Genomic DNA, 16,840 nt, shown 5'->3' on the forward strand with positions numbered 1-16,840 from the left:
GCATGTGCTCAAAACGCTTACCAACTTTTCAAGCGTGCAGAACTTAGATATCCGTGTGTGCCCCACTTCTGCAGTCCTGCCGGTCGATTTGGTGCATTCTCGCTTCAGACAGGAGTCTCGCCTCCGGGACTGACGGCCTGCATCTGTCGCGTCGAGGAGCAATTCCGGCTCGCAGTGCAGGCAGGGGCACTGTCTGCGTAACTCACGGCATCGACCCGTGGCCGACTCTTCGGACAAGAACCCAGAATTGTTAGCGTTCAGTCTTACATCTTTCACAGTTTTTGTTTGTCGACCGGAATGGTTTTCTATTGTGGCCTTCCCACCCTAGACCTCCCCACTGTGGGGACTGGACCAAGCTACACTCTTGCAGCAATGAAAGCAGTCCCGGACGCGTCCCAAGAGAAGAGAAAGGTCCCAGTAGGTTGTGCTGCACGAGGAATTGTTACCATCCTTCCGGAGAGGTTACAGTTGGCTTCTCATGTGTTGTTTTCATCACAATCAAATTATCCTCGTACCATGCTCTGACAACTTTTCTCTTATTTCGGCATATCTACAGAAAAAGGCAACACAACTGATATAAAAATTAAAGGCGTCACAACTTCCATGGTTGCGAAAGCAGTTACGTTTTCTTTGCGCAGCACAAACAATAATGATTCTTTCTCGCGTGGCACAAACAATTCCAATACTTCTGTTCGGTCGCGTTCGGTCTCGTCCACTTTGCCGGCATCTGGGCGGTCCGATGAGGGGGGAAACGCCCAAGAAGGACCCCCGATTAATGCGGACACTGTGATGAGTTCTTGCCGGCGGTGCGTCCGGCCGGCGATCGCGCTCGCGCGCAAGAAGGGGGCGGCAAGAACTTGGAACGGACACCATGGCCCGCGCGGAATACCAATCAGTTCCCCAAAGATCGTGGCGTACTGGCGTACCACTTCATCTGCAGAGTGGGCTGCTTTTGTTTTTCGTGGGAGAAAGAATAATCGGGATGATGGGTTATTTCCCTCTTGTTTAAGGACAGAGTACTTGGTAACGCTGGAGGAATGGCAAAGTGGACCCCCTCCTGCCCCTCCCCCAAACCGACCCAGCTTCGGGGCGTGACATAATGAACCCCCTCCACCGCCTGCTATTTCCATGCAGCTGGCTAGCCTGACACGGCCGTGAAAATCAGAACACTCTTTTTTTTTCTCCCAACTCCGCTTTCTCTCTACTCTTTCAGGGGGATAAAAGCATCCCAGGACTCGCAAACAGATCAAAATGGAAAGAGAAGTCGATTGGTCAGCAAACTAAGATGCCGGGCCTGGAGCCCGTTACTCCCACAGGGTGCCGAAAATACGGGAAAAGTTGCCGAGACAGATGGTACCGGCCGTGAGGCATCCGTCTTGTCCTTGTCAGAACGGGGCTCTTGCCAGCCTCCCACACTGCGTGCGCGGCGTTGTCGGACCTCTCCCGAAGCGGCGTCGAGGCGCGACGCTCCTCCATTTCATTTACTCTATTTGGTTAACCCGATTGAAGGCGATGGAAACGGCCCAAAGCGTGGCGGCAGTTTGAGCGGAATAATATATACATTTTACGATGGCATTGCCCCAATCTGCCCTCCGCGTTCCGGGCCTCGGCCTCGGCCGGGCCCCAGGGCGCGCGATATGTCTCTGTCACACCGCGGGACGCGGCCTCAGCCAGACCGTGATTGTGAAAGCAGGGCTTGACGGCAGTGTCTGCGAGTGTGTCAGTGCGTGCGTATGTGTGCGTGACCGCTCGGCTGCCTTCAATAGACGAGGGGCAATTTAGTGCGAAAGTGAGGAGAGTATAGGCTCCTCAGCAGGTATGGGTGCGCAGTGCTGAAACATATACACACTCACGGCACGGTCTATCTTCTTTTTCTGGCGGGAGAAATCGTAGCGAAACGGTCCAGGTGATAAATGAAAAAAGGAGGGCGCCGCCACGCCTCGGAAGGGCGCGGTGCGGCGCGGTGGGGAAAAGTTGGCCCGGAAGAAAGAGACGGCGGGAAGAATGGATTTACACTGCGCGACTGGAATCGTATATATTCCCCGCGCGGCCCGGCCCAGCCCGGCCTGGCCAGTGGGTGCGCTCGCGGGAAGTGCCGCAGCTGGCTGCCCCGAGATCCGGTGACTACCCCCACACTGTAGAGGAGGAAAAGTTTCCCCTGAAAAATTTGTTAAGAAGCCGTTTTCTGAGCGCTGAAATTAATTTTGAGCGTACCATTGCCGAGTGAGGCGGCTGCCTGGCTGTCGCTTCCCCCCGGTCCCCGGGGAGCCCTCCAGGTCTTCGCTTCAGCCGAGGCTCCCGCCGCCCAAAATCCATGTTCCCGCCTGGGGACGAGACGCGCTGTTCAGTTGACGGGCGCCGTTGTCGTGGATCAGGTTGCTGCTGGAGAGTGGTGTCATGCCTGCCCCGTGAAAAATACAGCCGCGCCCGCCGAAAGAAACAGGCCGGGCACACTTTCGCCGGAAAGCGGATTGTTTTTCGACGATGCAGAATTCTGGCCACATCATCCCCCGTGGGGAGAGCAACACGCTGGATGATCCCGAGGGAAGAGAGGGAAACAGAAACTGGCGAATGAAAGCGGCCTTGGCTGTGATTGGACGGGCGTGGGAGGTGGTGGGGGTACTCTCCTCTAATTTGGAGTGGGCCGTGTATTTACAGCGTGCCTGGCCAGATCCCTGGCAGCGATGTCGTGTGCGTGGCGTGGCCTGGCGTCGGCCTGGCGCCGGCCTGTATTCAGACCGTGGTAAAAGACGGGATAAGGAGCTCCTTGGACGCGGCCGGGGTTGAAAGGCAACCTGGGTAATCCAATTCCCTGCGGCCTGTCTGCTCGGCCCACGGCCGCCCTCGGCCTGGCCGGCCCCTGGAGGCTGGGCTCTGGAGGCAGGGCTCTGGAGGCTGGGCTCTGGAGGCTGGGCTCTGGAGGCTGGCCCCCCCGAGACTGGCCGCCACCCCGTTATATGTATTTCCCCCGTCGGTGCAGATTTTCTTCGGGGAGCCGGAAGGGAAAGAAAAAGAAAAACACGCGCGAGTGACGTCACGGATGTCGCCAGGTGGGAAGGGCTCACGCCTCAGCCCCGCGCTGAGGCTGAGGGGACCATTTCCGGCGAGGCTGGGCCTCCTCGGCGACGTCTTCGTTGAGATGGACAGCCCTTTTGCCTCTGACTGGCCCCCTTCCATCAGTACTGTAACTACATTAGTCGACCCCCGCAAGAAAAACATTTTCTTTTCTCACCGCCGCCGTGCCGACGCCCATCTTTTCCCTCTCGTTGCCAATCAGACTGCCGGAGCTGCGACACTTGAAGACCCTATTCCGGAGCCCCGGGGCCACCCCATTATAGTATGGTCCGTATTCGAGGTGCATCAGGCCGAGTGGAGTTTTGGCGCCGGATAAAGGACAGTGCCAAGGCGGCTTCTTCTCGCTCGGCGTCGCTTTGTGGCGACCGTGGTGTGGACAATACATGCATTGTCTCGCGCAGCCTGCCGCCTGCCCGGGCTGCCCGGGCCTGGTGCCCAACTGATTGCTTATCTCCGTCCTCCATCGCTCGCGTCCAGCTGGCCCGGCCCATCCGTGTGCACTGTCACCCCCCAGGACGCGACGCCACGCGACGCCACGCCGCGACAAGCGGGCTTTGCCGCCCGGAATCTCAGAATCGGCGTGGGCCCGACACAGGCCGCGTCGTCTGTGTGTTTTCGTTGGCTGCGCATTTCCCGTCCCGCGTGGTTAGAATGCTGCTGCGGCCGCACGGGGGGGTCTTATACATAATTCAAGGGTGGGACGAAGGACGCCCCATGATCGATTTCCGCAATGAAATTTCAATCACGTTTTCCTCAAGGCGTGTGTTTCATGATTGCCGAGCTGACTTTTGCCCTTCTCTCTCTGTTGCAGGTAAGTGACGCTGGCGTTCACCACGTGCTCGGGAGGGAACTGCACAAGGCCGATGAGTAAAACTTCACAATACCGCTGCGCAGTTCTCCGATCTCCCCCACCCCCTAATCCTAGAAACGTCCTAGGATCAAACGACACACAAATTGATTATGTCAACAACAGCACGACAGCATGCGTGTAAATTTATTACGTTGTCCATAATTACTTATTTATATTGGTCGCACCGTGTGAGGCATTGCATCCAGTAGAAAAAGGAAATTACGAGAAGAAATGATTAAAATATTTATTACTGTACGTTTCCTTTTTATGTTTAGGTTTAGAATTTGTCACTTTGTAGCTGTTGCTCTATTTACATATTTTTAGAGTGTTCTGCAGCGGTAGAATATTTGTTTGGAAATTTGAACCTCTTACATGTTTGTGACATGGATCATCTATTAGGGATATATTGAGCAGTACTAGTTGTAAAATGTTAAAAATGAACGCAGTAAATAACTTTTACCAGCATCTGCACACTTTCCGTGCTTAACTAAACAGTAACCATAATGTAACGTTGTGAACCTTGCATTTCGCCCTTGTACTTTGTGACGGACGTTTGAGAGGTTGTTGTTCGCGGAGCGAACACCACTGTATATAATCGCAGCGCTCACCGTAGACGCCCAGTAGCGTGGGGCGGTCCGTAGGAGGGCCGTAGACCCCCGTAGCTCGGACCTCGTCGGTTCGCCCCACTTAGACGGCACGTGTACAGAGGAAAGGTGGCCAAAATTTCATTGTTCTGACGTTATTTCATTTCCATCATCCTTCCACGTTCCACCTCTCCAGCTCAAGGGGAGGAATTTCACGTCATCTTTGCATTTTTCACCACCGGGCTCAAAGTGAGGAGTTCCTTGAGCGGGCCGTAGAAAATAAGAAGTCTCTAACGAGTATTGAGCAAACCTGGGGTGCCACGGCACAGGAAAAACATGAAATAAAGTAGCATTAGGTTCGACGCCGGCGTCGAATCGGAATTGACTCGTTTTGGCCGCCTTTTGAAGTAGGCCAGATTCCGCAGCGGCTGCAGTAGCTGTGCTGACGCGCCACTTTTGATTGCAGGGAAACAGTTCTGCCCTGTGCCTTCCTGGGGCTCCCCATGGGCAGGTAAGCCCATGCTTTTTACTGTGTGATGAATGTCGTGATTTGTAGCTCACCTGTCTCTCACTCTTTTTCTACTTCTCTGTAGCCTTTGTAGGGGTTTCCAGGAGTCTCGATTATTTGTGCATGATTCCAGACGGCAATGTCAACCGAAACCATCGTCCCAGAAGTAAATCATATCAATATTTTAGGGGTCCTAGCAAAGTAGGAAGTATACAGCTGTTCTAGAAATAATTTCGTTGATTATATTGACATTAACTAGTGTGATTTCCCGTATATCTTGTTGGCAAGTAAATTAAAGGCAGCTCTAGGCACCGTCATACTTATCAGTAACTGTTGATTTTAAACGCAACTCTTCTACTATACTAACCAGTATAACCTAGAATATCTTGTGCGCCTGTCTTACTCTTACTTACCTTTTTCCTTCTTTTCTTATCATTCCTATCTTCTCTTTTTCCTCTTCTCTTCACACCTCACCTTTTGTCTTCTTGTTTTCAGTTCTTCGTTTGATTCTTCTTCTTCATCTCCTATATGCTGCCATATTTTAATCTTGCTGCGTAACAGTATATATTCTTCTAGTGCATTGATGTAACATTAATATTGCTTTCGATGTTGTCATATGTTTGAGTATTATGTGAAGATGTTTATTGTGTGCCCGAAGTCATCGAACGTACGTATCTGCATGTCATCAGTAGTGACAATGTTTTTCATTTTCAATTTAGATTGGATGGTTTTTCTTGTCTTTCAGAAGGGACTACGGTACCGCGGTGTGACTTTGCCACAATAAACCCCCCGCGCGCTCATACATCCTGGAGCAACACAGGGAACACATTCCATTTGCCCGGAGTTCTGACGCGTCTCGCGCGCACATTCCGACTCGCACAATCATCCAAAGGGGGACAAAGGAGCTGCATTCAGGTCCACATTCTTTTCTTGCCGTGCAGCTCGTCGTGTTCTTGGCATGTCGGGATAAGGCGGCCTCCGGAAAAACAGTGCGTCGTTCGTCATTCCAGGGGGATTACAGCGGGGACGAATTAAAGACGACAAAAAAAGAGCATGATGAGCGACAAAGAGGCAGGGCGGAAAAGAAAGTGACTGAGCGATGACATAATTTCATGCAGGGTCGGACCATGTGTCCCGGCCTGGGCCCCCAGGAAGTGGTCCGGCATATAAATTCCACTCAGAGAAACGCCACACGGCGGGGCAAAGTTATACGACGCACTGCGTTCTCTTGAGAAGCGCACCGGACCAATGGGGTACCTCATGGCTGTGCTGTACCAATGGCGTACCAGGAGTACCCGGAGTACCCTCGACCTACCCACGATATGTGTGCTTTACCTTCCCATATTAGCTAAGCGTAACGTATCCATTAGCAACCCACAACTTACCCAAGGCTTTGCCGTAGCGTACCCATGGCTTAATGTCCTTCTCGGCTATCGATAACACACCTATAACTTATCCATTTTGTACTCAAAGAAAAAGTTAAACTGCCGAACCCCACAGGGGCCTCATTGTCGGAATGCTTTTCCGGTGCGTTACATAAGGCTTCAATCCTTTGATTTGCTCGTTATTTCGAGGCTGTTTGCCGCACTCGTGATGCACGAAGAAAATGCTTGCGCCATACCTGGCATACCTGCCGGGCTGGCCGCGCGGCCGCTGGCAGTGGCGGAGTGCCGGGTGCTCAATGAGGGCCTGGATGGTCTGGATGGCCGCGCCGGCTTGATTATGACGTCGAGGGCCTGGCCGCCCGGCCAGCTCACCGCGGGGATGGCGTGATTAATGGCCTGGCCGACCATCAATTAAACTTGTGCATGGTGTCGGTCCAGGTCGCCACCGCAACGCCCCGCCCCGCCACGCCCCGCCACGCCGACCTCAGCAGCGGCACCAGGCCGATAGTGCAGAGGAAGGAGGACAAGTTTGCGGCGGCCTATTTCTGCCGCGCCGAGTGCGCCGCCAGGATGTCGCTTCATCCCTCACTCGCCTCCGCGCGACGCCTTGACAGCCTGCCGCCCCACAGCGCGCCCCCGCGCGGAGGCTAGCGCCGCCATGAGCGCGGCCGGGCCGGCCAGCAGCGGACGGCCTACCCTCCCCGCCGTATTCACTGCCCCGGCCGCCGCGCCTCGGATCTGCTCTGAAAGTGGCCTGGCTTTACGGCGCGCCGCGTCAGCCGCCCCGATTCCGAAGAGCAGTCCCGTCGCTCCGTCTCCGTCGCGCTCATGGCGCGCGCCGTCCACGTGCGAGAGAGACGCAGCGCGACGAAACGGTCCGTCGGAATCGGGCGGCGGCAGCGATGCTGAAATCCGACTGGGCGACATCGGGACTCGGCCGCGCGGTGTTCCCGGCGCTGACTCGGAGCAGTGCGACATCGTGGAGGGGGCCGAAGATTACCCTCGGCCTAATCTCAATGCTCCTTCCGTCCCCCTCCCCCCCCCTCCCCCTCCGCCCCCAATCTGCACCCACCCCGCCCCGGCCGGCCGCCCCGTCGCCACTTTGCCAGATTCGGGTCCCGCGCCGCCGCCTTCGGCTGAGCATTTTCTTGGGTAATGAAATTCGGACGGACTACACGACGGCGCCGCGGCTAAGTAGCGGCGCGGCCCCTATTGCTCTGCGCTCTGCTCTCGCTAACTCGATTCAGACTGATTCCTGATTCGTTTTCGTCGCTCTGTATCTCTCGCACTCAAAGGGTGCGTGTGAGGCAGCGACGAAAAGGACTCTCGGAATCAGCCTGCAGCTCGGCCGTCATCGGCGTGCCTCGGCGCCACCGTCGTCCTGATTGCACCACCGCCCTGCATTCTGCCTGACTGAGTGCAGGCATCCCTTCCAGGAACACTCGATGGCGGCGGCCCGGCTCGCACGTGCACTCGGACACCAACACAGCCGCGCATGCAAGCACCTCGTTGCGGTTCGGCGTTCCGCTATGCGTTGCATGACGTGGCTCAGGCGCTCATCCGCGTAACGAGCAGAGCGCACTGGACGACCACGTGACTACCCTGCCCACCTACCTTCTCATCTGGCTTCCATCCTGCCCACCTAGCCTGCCACCTGTCCATCTGGCTTCCTACCTGCCCACCGGGCTTCCACCCTACCTGCCTACCTGTCTTCCTACCTGCCCACCGGCATCCATCCTACCTGCCTACCTGGCTCCTTCCAACCCACCGGGCTTCCTACCCGCCCACCTGGCCTCCATCCTACCTGCCCACCCGGCTTCCTACCTACCCACCTCGCTTGCCACCTGCTTTCCCTTCTGCCCACCTAACTGCCCACCTGGCCCGGCCCGATTGGAAAGCGAGCCTCATTGCTCAAACTAATTGCGGCCGAATGCTCCGGCACTGGGCCGATTCCGAAGAGCCCTACTCGTCGCTCTGTCGCTGTCACACTCGTGAGGCGACCCGTTGCAGTGCGAGAGAGACAGAGCGACACGGCGGCCGGCCGGCGGACGAGCGGGCACCGCAATTCAGGCGTCGTTCGCAGCGGAAATAACAAGCGGCGGTTGCAATTGGCGCACTCTGAGCCTCTCTCTCTCTCTCTCTCTCTCTCTCTCTCTCTCTCTCTCTCTCTCCCCTCTCCCTTCTCTCCCTCTCCCCTCTCCCTCTCGGGCAGTGAGCAGCGAGTTTTGTGCGCCGGTGTTGTGCGTCCCTCGGGCCCAATCAGGAAACTGTACCTCGACATGCAAATCGGAGCGGCGGCGCCGTGTGCTCTGCTGCTCAAGATGAATGCCGACGCCGTGGTGGGGGTGTAACGAGATCTCATTCTGACTGCGCAGGGAAAGCTCCGGGTGGGACCGAACCCGAGCCCAGCCGTAGACTGATTCAGGGAGTCGTCTTCGTCGCCCTGTCTCTCTCGCACTCTGGGCGGACGTCCCGTACAGGTGTGAGGGTGACAGAGCGACGTAAGCGACTCTCGGAATCAGTCTGCTGAGAGCGGGCCGATGCGCGGAGGGTGGGGCCACTCACCTCGGCGGCGTATTTACTGTTTTCCTCGACGATAGAAATGGGATCCGGGCGCGGCGGCGCGGCGGCGTGACCCAATTTATCAGCCAGTGTCAGCAAGTGTACCGTGTGCTGGTCACGCTCACGCCCGTCCTCCCGAAAGGCGAAAGGGGGTTCGTTGTTTTCCGAACACGGCGCGCGTGGAAGTTGCGCTGCTCGTGCCGGCGAGAGGTCAGGGCGGGGCGGGGCGGGGCGGGGCGCGGCGCGGCGCGGCGGGGATGAGACTTTGCTCTCCTTGTTCTTTCTTCACGCCTTTGGCCGCCTTTGGGCCCCTCGCCTCGTCGAACTACCCCAGCCAGCCGAACTACAAGGCTTCTGGCTCCGCGGCCCGCCGTGGCCCCGTTTGGGGCGGCCGCCCGGGACGCCCCGCGCAGCTTCGCCAGCAGCAGGGCGATTCCGAGCATCGTTCTGCCTCTCTCGCACCCGTGCGGAACGCGCCGCGAGTGCGACAGAGCGACGACCGTCTTCGGAATCAGCCTGCAGCCCTGCGCAGCTGCGTAGAAGTATCAGCCCTTTCGGCCCCCCATTTCCGGTGGATTCGGCGGGGGGTATCGGAGGGGGTTGGGAGTGGGGTGGGGGTGTTATGGCTGGAGGGACAGGCAGTTAGCGAGCGGCAGGTCGCACAGCGGTGGGCTGGGCCCTGGCTGGGCTGGCCCTGGTTTGCCCCGGGGTCGCGATTCCCGCTGTGGTGGTGCAATCTTCCGCCCCAGTCGTTTCAGTCAAACTGGGACCCGGAGGTCCGGAAGCCTGGAGGCCTGGAAGTGCGTGCCGCAGCCCGATCGTGCGTTTCTTTCCAATTAGTCTAACGGGCCGGAAAGCGGGACTGCACCCAGGTCGCGGTCGGGGCGAGCGGCCTCGTGAATCCGGTTGCCCGGAGAAAAACACACACTGAAACGTCAGAGGGCATTTTGATTTTGTTACCAACTAGGAACATTTTTATGCATGTTTACTGAATCTGGTGACAAATTGTAGTCATATGTTAGTCACAAGTTTGGATACAATATTGTCACCAGGTTTGTTTATGCTCAAGTTGTTTCCTAGTGTTGGCAACGGAAGCTGTTCGTTGACATAATTTGTTGACAAAAAACTTTTTTTTTTTTTTTTTTGGAGAATGGTCGCGTAGTCTTTTTCTCGTGTAGAGAAAGTGTAGGAAGTTGTTTTCCCCCCGTTCATCCACAGCACAACGGCCGCGGCTAGCGTTGTGGCCTGCGGGGGGCAGCTATAGCGTAACGCGGACTCGACCCCTGTCTGTTTACAAGATAAAGATACGCGAGTTATATCGCGGAATCGGAATGAAAGTCGATGCTGATCCGCGCGCCGCCCAGGTGGCCCGCCTGAGCCCCCATAGGCCCCCGCCGGCCCAGTCCCGCCTGAGCCCCCTGGCCGCCCTGGCGCGGAACAGGTAGGGGAGTCGAGGTATATGGGCCAGGGAGCATGAAGCAAGGGCAGGGGGACTGTCCCGCAAGCCGAGCGTGGCCGCGGCGTGGCCGCGGCGTAGCCCAGCCCGGGCGTGCACGTCAAGGGAAAAGCAGGAACTACGAGGGGCGGCGCCTAAGCTTGCTGCGTCCCGCTGTCCCGCGGGAGCGCTCCTCGCGTCGGAGTGTCGGTTTCCAAACGGGGTCGCGCCCGGCCCTGCCCGGCCCTTCCTAGATAGGGATCGACTTATTTTTCATAACCTTCCGCCAGGATTTCGGAGGGAAATTTATGGGTCATGCTCTTCTATGCTGCTCCTTGCTCTCCCTTTTTTTCCGGAACGCGGTCGGTCGGCGCTGCTGACCCGGAGGAAAAACGCAGTCTGCAGACCCGGATTCCGAGAATCGTTCGGCCGGGTGTCACTCTCGCTCGCACTCGTAGGGTGTCCTGTATGAGTGCGAGAGAGACACAGCGACGAAAACGACTCTCGGAATCAGTCTGCTGCTGGGAGGCGCAGGCGGCTGGAGATGGGATCAATACCCGGTGCTTCCCTGCCAGGCGGCCAGGCAGGGCTGCCAACCTAAGCAAGACTAATGACGGCCGGCTGGGACATATTCCGGTGCCCCTGGCATGCCCTGCCCCGCCACGGCCAGGTGCGCGCCAAGGAAAATACTGTACAAGGAAAAGTAGTAAACGGTGCCCTGAAAAGAAAACCGAAAAAAAAACTCGCGGTGGCAGTGCACTTACTACGTCCGGGATGGGGTTTCACACACACGCCCTCTCGGATTGCCGCTCTCAGCAGCGTGCCAGCACCAACACCCTCCCGGCCTGTCGTTCTCGACTCCACGGACTGCTTCTCCAAGGACCCGGCACGCTCGCCAACATCGAGTGGTACCGGCCAGGCGAACGCCCCGGGGGCTTTTCTTTTCACTCTCATGATCCTACTGAGATTTTTCCTCGTAGAACGAACGACAAGCTAGTGTTATGACAGCAAAGCGAAGGTAGTAACCTAAAGTGGAGGGTTTTTCAGTAACTTGTAACCAGTTTCTTTGTATTACGAACAAATATCACAGTTATTATGATACATTTATATCGGAAAGCACTGACAATTTCCTTATTGACTGCACTGCTTTTCTCAGTAGAGAATTAGGAACGTGTAACAGAAATGGCCCCAGGAAAACCGTCTAGCGACGTGGTTTCCCTCTGAATCCTCTGTGGCCAACCGGAAAAAGGAGACGACCGTTCCGCGAGGGCCCCTCAGCTGCCCCAGCGAGGCCCTGCCGCAAGCGGAGCTGCTCGGCGGTGTGTTCACATAATTTCCAAGGCGTGCTCCCCGCTCGTGTAAACTTTTGCATTTCGGTTGAAATGTGGACCGCCGCGGCGCGGGTCATCCCCGCAGGCCGCGGGGTTAGCGCAACAAACTCAGCGGGTCCAGAGGTCCTTTCGCGCAGCACCGCGCAGCGTCCTTTTTTCCACGCGAAACTCGACGCAGTGTATAACGAGCTTGACTCGGTTGTTTGAAGCTGACGGCCTCCTAAAGCGCGCCGGGCGGGCGGGGTGCACCGCGCGTCGCCGCGTCGCGGCCGCTTTGGGGCAACTTTGGGGAGCACGGCGTCGTGGAGGCCCGGACGCGGCCGCGCGTGCAGCCCGAGTCAAGCGAGTCAAGCCCAGGCGAGGAGGGTCGCGCGGCGTGGGCGTTGTCCTCCGAGTCGTTGCCCCCAGCAGGCAGGTCGCTGCCGTCGACCCACGGCGTCGACCCTCACCGCCGATCTTCACCGCCGACCCTCGCCGTCGACCCTCGTTGCCGACCCTCGCCGTCGACCCTCGCCGCCGAACCTCGCCGTCGAACCTCGCCGTCGACCCTCGCCGCCGATCACGATCCTTGCCGTAGACCCTCGCCGCCGGCCCTTGCCACCGACCCTTGCCACTGCCACCGACCCTCGCCGCCGACCCTCGCCGCCGACCCTCGCCGCCGAGCCCTCTCTCCCGGGTACGTATGGCAAACAAATGGTGCCGTCCCAGAGCTGCCTGGAACATGCAAATCCGGTTGAGGGCGATTGCAGCGGTACCCTGTTATTGTTTGCCAGCCCCCCGGAGCCTGGCGTCTTGGCTTGCCGTCGCCGGAGCGGCCCCGCCGGCCGCGCGCCGCAGCGTGACGCGATTCGCCCGGGGCTGGGCAACGTTTGCCGTGTCGCCGTCCAAGACAAACATTCATGGAGCCGGCTAATGCGAGCGCCGCTAATTAAACTTGCATCCGTTGGGGGCGCCAAAGTCGCGATGGTCGTGGTGCTGATGCTCTGGGTGTACCGCCGTCGCGGTGGTCGTGGTGCTGGTGCTCTGGGTGTAACGCTGTCGTGGTGATTGCGGTGCTTGGGTGGGTGTACCGCCATCGTGGTGGTCGTGGTGCTGGTGCTCTGTATACCGCCGTCGCGGTGGTCGTGGTGGTGGAGCTCTGGGTGTACCGCCGTCGCGGTTCTCGGCGCAGTGGCCTGGGGCGCCGCCGTCGCCACGCGTTAGCCTTTACCGCCGGCCCGGCCTCCCCTCCCACCCCTTCCGACGCTTGGGGCGACACCCGCGCGTCTTTATGAGCAAATGGCTTGATTAAATGTTTCTCTCAACGGCCCGGCGAGGCCCGGCTAGCTGCCCGACAAGGCCGACGCTGCCCTCTCCCTGTCTCTCTCTCCTTCGCTCCGCTCCCCTGCCCCTGGGGCCCCGCCAACCCCACCCCCTCGGGGCCCTCACCCCTCCCCTTTCCTTCGAACGTACGTGCCCGCAATTTCATTTAGAGCTACAAGCCTGGGCGTGGGGGGGGGGGGGGGGGGGGCTGAGCCGGGACTTGCCGGGATGGCCACGACGGGCGCCGCTGCGGAGACAGCCTCTCCGTCTCTCTCGCGCATTCCTGCACACTGCAGGGGAGTGAGTGAAGGCTGCTTCGGTTGTTGTCCCCGGGGTGTGTGTGCCCCGGCTGCCCCGGCCGCCCCGGCGTGCAGGGTGGACCGCCGGTGGCGGTGGGGCCGTCGGATTGAATCGGGCGCTACTTGCACGCGGCGCCGATCAGTCGGAATGCCTTTTTGGACGCTCGCTTGGCTGCTTTTCGCTCCACCTCCTTCACATTATCGACGGCGTGGGAGCGAGGTGAGTGCGCCGCTTCCTCGTCCTGGTCGATACACGCACGTCCTGGTGGCGTCGTGCTGGCGGCGTCTTCCTTGGCGGCATCCTGGCGGCGGCCTTCCTTGCTGCGTTCTACCCTGTCCTGGTGGTGTCCCGGTGCCGCCTCCCTGGCTGTGATGGCGGTGGTTCGGCGGGTTGGTCCGGGCTATGTCCTCGTGGCGTCCTGATGAAGCCACGACCTCATCGTCGCGTCAGTCGCCGTACTTACACCGCGAGAGGATACCTCGCGTGGCGCTGCTGTCGTCCGATCCAGTTGGCGTGGCGTCTACCTGGTGTCCCCACGTCAGCGTCACGCACGGTTACAGCCAAAAAAAATTTGCAAGTCAAAATATTTTTTTTTTTAGCCTCCACCTTTTGGAGAGGTCGGGGTCGGATGAAATGTGGGCCCCTCCGACGCGGTCAGAATTCTTCCCCCTGAAATGGGGAGGGGTGGTGGGCCTTGGGGGTGCGTGTCATGGCGTGGCATTACGTGGCGTGGCGGGCCATGGCGGGGCGTGGCGGGCCCCCTGCGGGCGTGCGGCCCTTGGCCCTGCGACAGCTGGCCGACGCGCAGGGCCCCAGGAGTGTCCGGCGGGGTGGCGCGCCCCGCTGCCCCGCTGCCCCGATGCCCTGCGCTGTTTGGCTGCCCATGGAAAATTCACGTGCGCCAACACCAAACGCCACTCTGCGATCGAAGGCATGGGGCAGGCCTGGGGCAGGCTGGCCGGCCAGGCGGGGCAGGGGCGTTACTTGTTGCGTACGGCGGTACGGCATCGCCCGTTAAGGGCCTCGCCACCTTGGTTGGTTGCTACCGGGCAAAATACGGGCACGAGTCTAGGCGCCGCACAGTAAGTCTGGAGACTGGTAGAGGCGGCCAAAATCCTGAACACGTTTTGAGCTCCAGAATCGCTAATTGGGACGCTAACACGCTAACCAAACTCCCACCAATGGACTGCTCTCTGAGCAATCTATTGGTGGGTCACACGTCTTCGGTTTGAGTTTGAGTCGGTTTGAGTCCTGTTTGGCGACTCTACAGCTGAAAAGCGTCTGGAGTTTTGTCCACCTTCACCGGTCTTCTAGGGGTACATCCACTTATGTCCAGAACTCTCATCAAAAAGAATGGGTTAACCCTATCAATTTTAAGTTTTCTGTTTATTTTATCGTATGTTACCCTACATTTTACCTTGCATTGCCCCTGGTAATGTATTCAGCTGCTCGGTACGCTGCTCGCGGCAGTTGTCGACCCCTCGTTTGGGCGACTATTAAGTCACGGGGACAGTGTCCGGGGCTCTCCGCTGATAAATGACTGGCGAAGGCGGCGGTGTCTCCGCGGGCCGCCGCCACGGACCGGCCTGGGCCCGGCCTGGGCCCGGCCTGCCTGTTACCTGTCACGTTTGAATTTGGCGCTAGGCCTCGCGCGCGACACGGACAAACGGCGTCTTGTTGTTGTTTTTGTTGTTGTTTCGGCGCTTCTGTTTTTGGAAGGTTTCTATTCTGTTCGACAAGGCGCTGCTGCTCGCCGCCATCCGCTCTGTCTCCCTCGCTCTCTTTGGAGTACTACCGTGCTACATCACGCTCTCGCACCTGCACTGCAGGGAGTGTGAGGTGTCTGGAGAGTACGAGAGAGCGACTGAACGATCCTTCAGAAACGCGCACAGCAGCAGACTGACTCCAAGAGTTGTTTTCATCGCTCTGTCTCTCTCGCACTCGCGTCCCGTGTCGGTGCGAGAGAAACGGTTCGACGAAACGACTCTCAGAATTCAGAATCGGCCTACAGGAGACGCACATCCTGGGCACCTCGGCGCGGCATTGCCCCCCTCCTCCTCCGGTCCACACAATTTTTCATGAAAGTGGACGGGAATTTTTCCCGGCGCCATCACGTGGGGGCGGCCAAATTTTTGGTGAAGGCCGTGTGGCGACACTGGGGCGCGCCTTTGTGGGCGCACGTGGCGGGGCGGGGCGGGGCGGGGCGGTGTGGGAAAGGGGGGCGTTAGGGCTGAGATTTATGAGCGGCTTGTGAGATGCGAGGTGGGCCGCACCAGGCAGGCAGGCGGGCTGGGCTGGTGGGCCGAGCGGGCAGGCCGCACTAGGCCAGCCCAACCCTCCTGGTGCCCTCTGCCCTCCCGGGAGCGCGCCCCACCCAGCGCGAACTGACTCCGAACGGGAGGTCTGTCTCTCTCGCACCCGATCGGGACGCGTCATGAGTGCGACAGAGAGAGGGGGAGACTCGGAAGAAGCCAGTGTTGGCCGCCCCACCCAGGCGGCCCCGGGCAGCGAGTGGTGCAGCCGAAGCTCTCTGCCGCGCGCTGGGGCCCTGGTGGCCCCCGGCCCCTCTGGCCCCTCTCTGGACGTGTCGACGGCGACGTGTCGACGACGTCCTCCGCCAATATTGGCCGAGTGAGGCGCCCGGCACGCCGCACGCGATGATGTGTCGAGTCAACAGGTTGCCAGAGGCGAGTCCTCCAGCATGCGACGCAGCATCGCCGGCGCGCCAGCCAGCCCTGCGCCAGCCAGCCCTGCAGCAGCAGACTCATTCCGAGAGTCGTTTCCGTCGCGCTGTGTCTCTCGCACCGACAGGTGACGCCTGTGAGTGTGAGCGAGGCTGAGCGATGACAACGACTGTTGGAATCAGTCTGCAGCAGTCTGCTGGTGCTGCAGAATGCCTTTTCCAGAAACTATCAGTGAGCATGGCACTCTACCTGGAGCGTGCCTGCATGCACACTGTTTCTAAGAGTTTGGTCGGTATGCACACTGTTAAAAGCGAAGTGTGACTGACTGAGGCACACTGCACACGGCAAAAGCAGTATACCCGAGTATACCTCAGAATCCCTGGCCAATACCAAGGGGTCTATTTTCCAGGATCAGCCTGGGACTCCCAGGTTCTGCTTTCGCCGTGCAAGGCGCACTGCTAGTTGGAGAGTGCTTGAAGCAGTCATGCACACTCTGTTTAGTTTGTGGAGGCGGCCGCTCTGTCTCTGTCGCACTCGTGGGGCGTGCCTTGTGGGTGCGAAAGGGACGGGGCGCCGTTCGGAAATCAGTCTCGGGCCGTGGAGGACGTCGCCGACACAAAGCGACGGCGGACAAAACGACGGCCACACAATGGCGGACTAGACGCGCGGACGGCGAGCAGCGACGCGAGGAACAAGTATCCGGATTCATTCCCTGCTTCCTGCGGGGCGGGGACATTCCCAGCGCCGCTCTGTCTCTCTCGCACTCGTGGGGCGTGCCGTATGGGTGCGAGAGAGACAGCGAGCGATGCAACGCCGTTTTCGGC

At 59.0% G+C, this 16,840-nt stretch overlaps 1 protein-coding gene across 1 annotated transcript in view; it reads left to right on the forward strand.

Moving 5' to 3' along the window:
* Positions 1-16,840, forward strand: part of LOC117649550 — a 241,660-nt gene that overhangs the window by 147,528 nt on the left and 77,292 nt on the right. Inside the window, exon 4 of the mRNA XM_034392435.1 lies at positions 4,976-5,020. Coding sequence (XP_034248326.1) covers positions 4,976-5,020 — 45 coding nt within the window. The remainder of the gene's footprint in view (positions 1-4,975; positions 5,021-16,840) is intronic.

This window comes from Thrips palmi, unplaced genomic scaffold (genome assembly GCF_012932325.1).
Source record: "Thrips palmi isolate BJ-2018 unplaced genomic scaffold, TpBJ-2018v1 HiC_scaffold_4, whole genome shotgun sequence".
In the NCBI taxonomy this organism is placed as follows: Eukaryota; Metazoa; Arthropoda; class Insecta; order Thysanoptera; family Thripidae; genus Thrips; species Thrips palmi.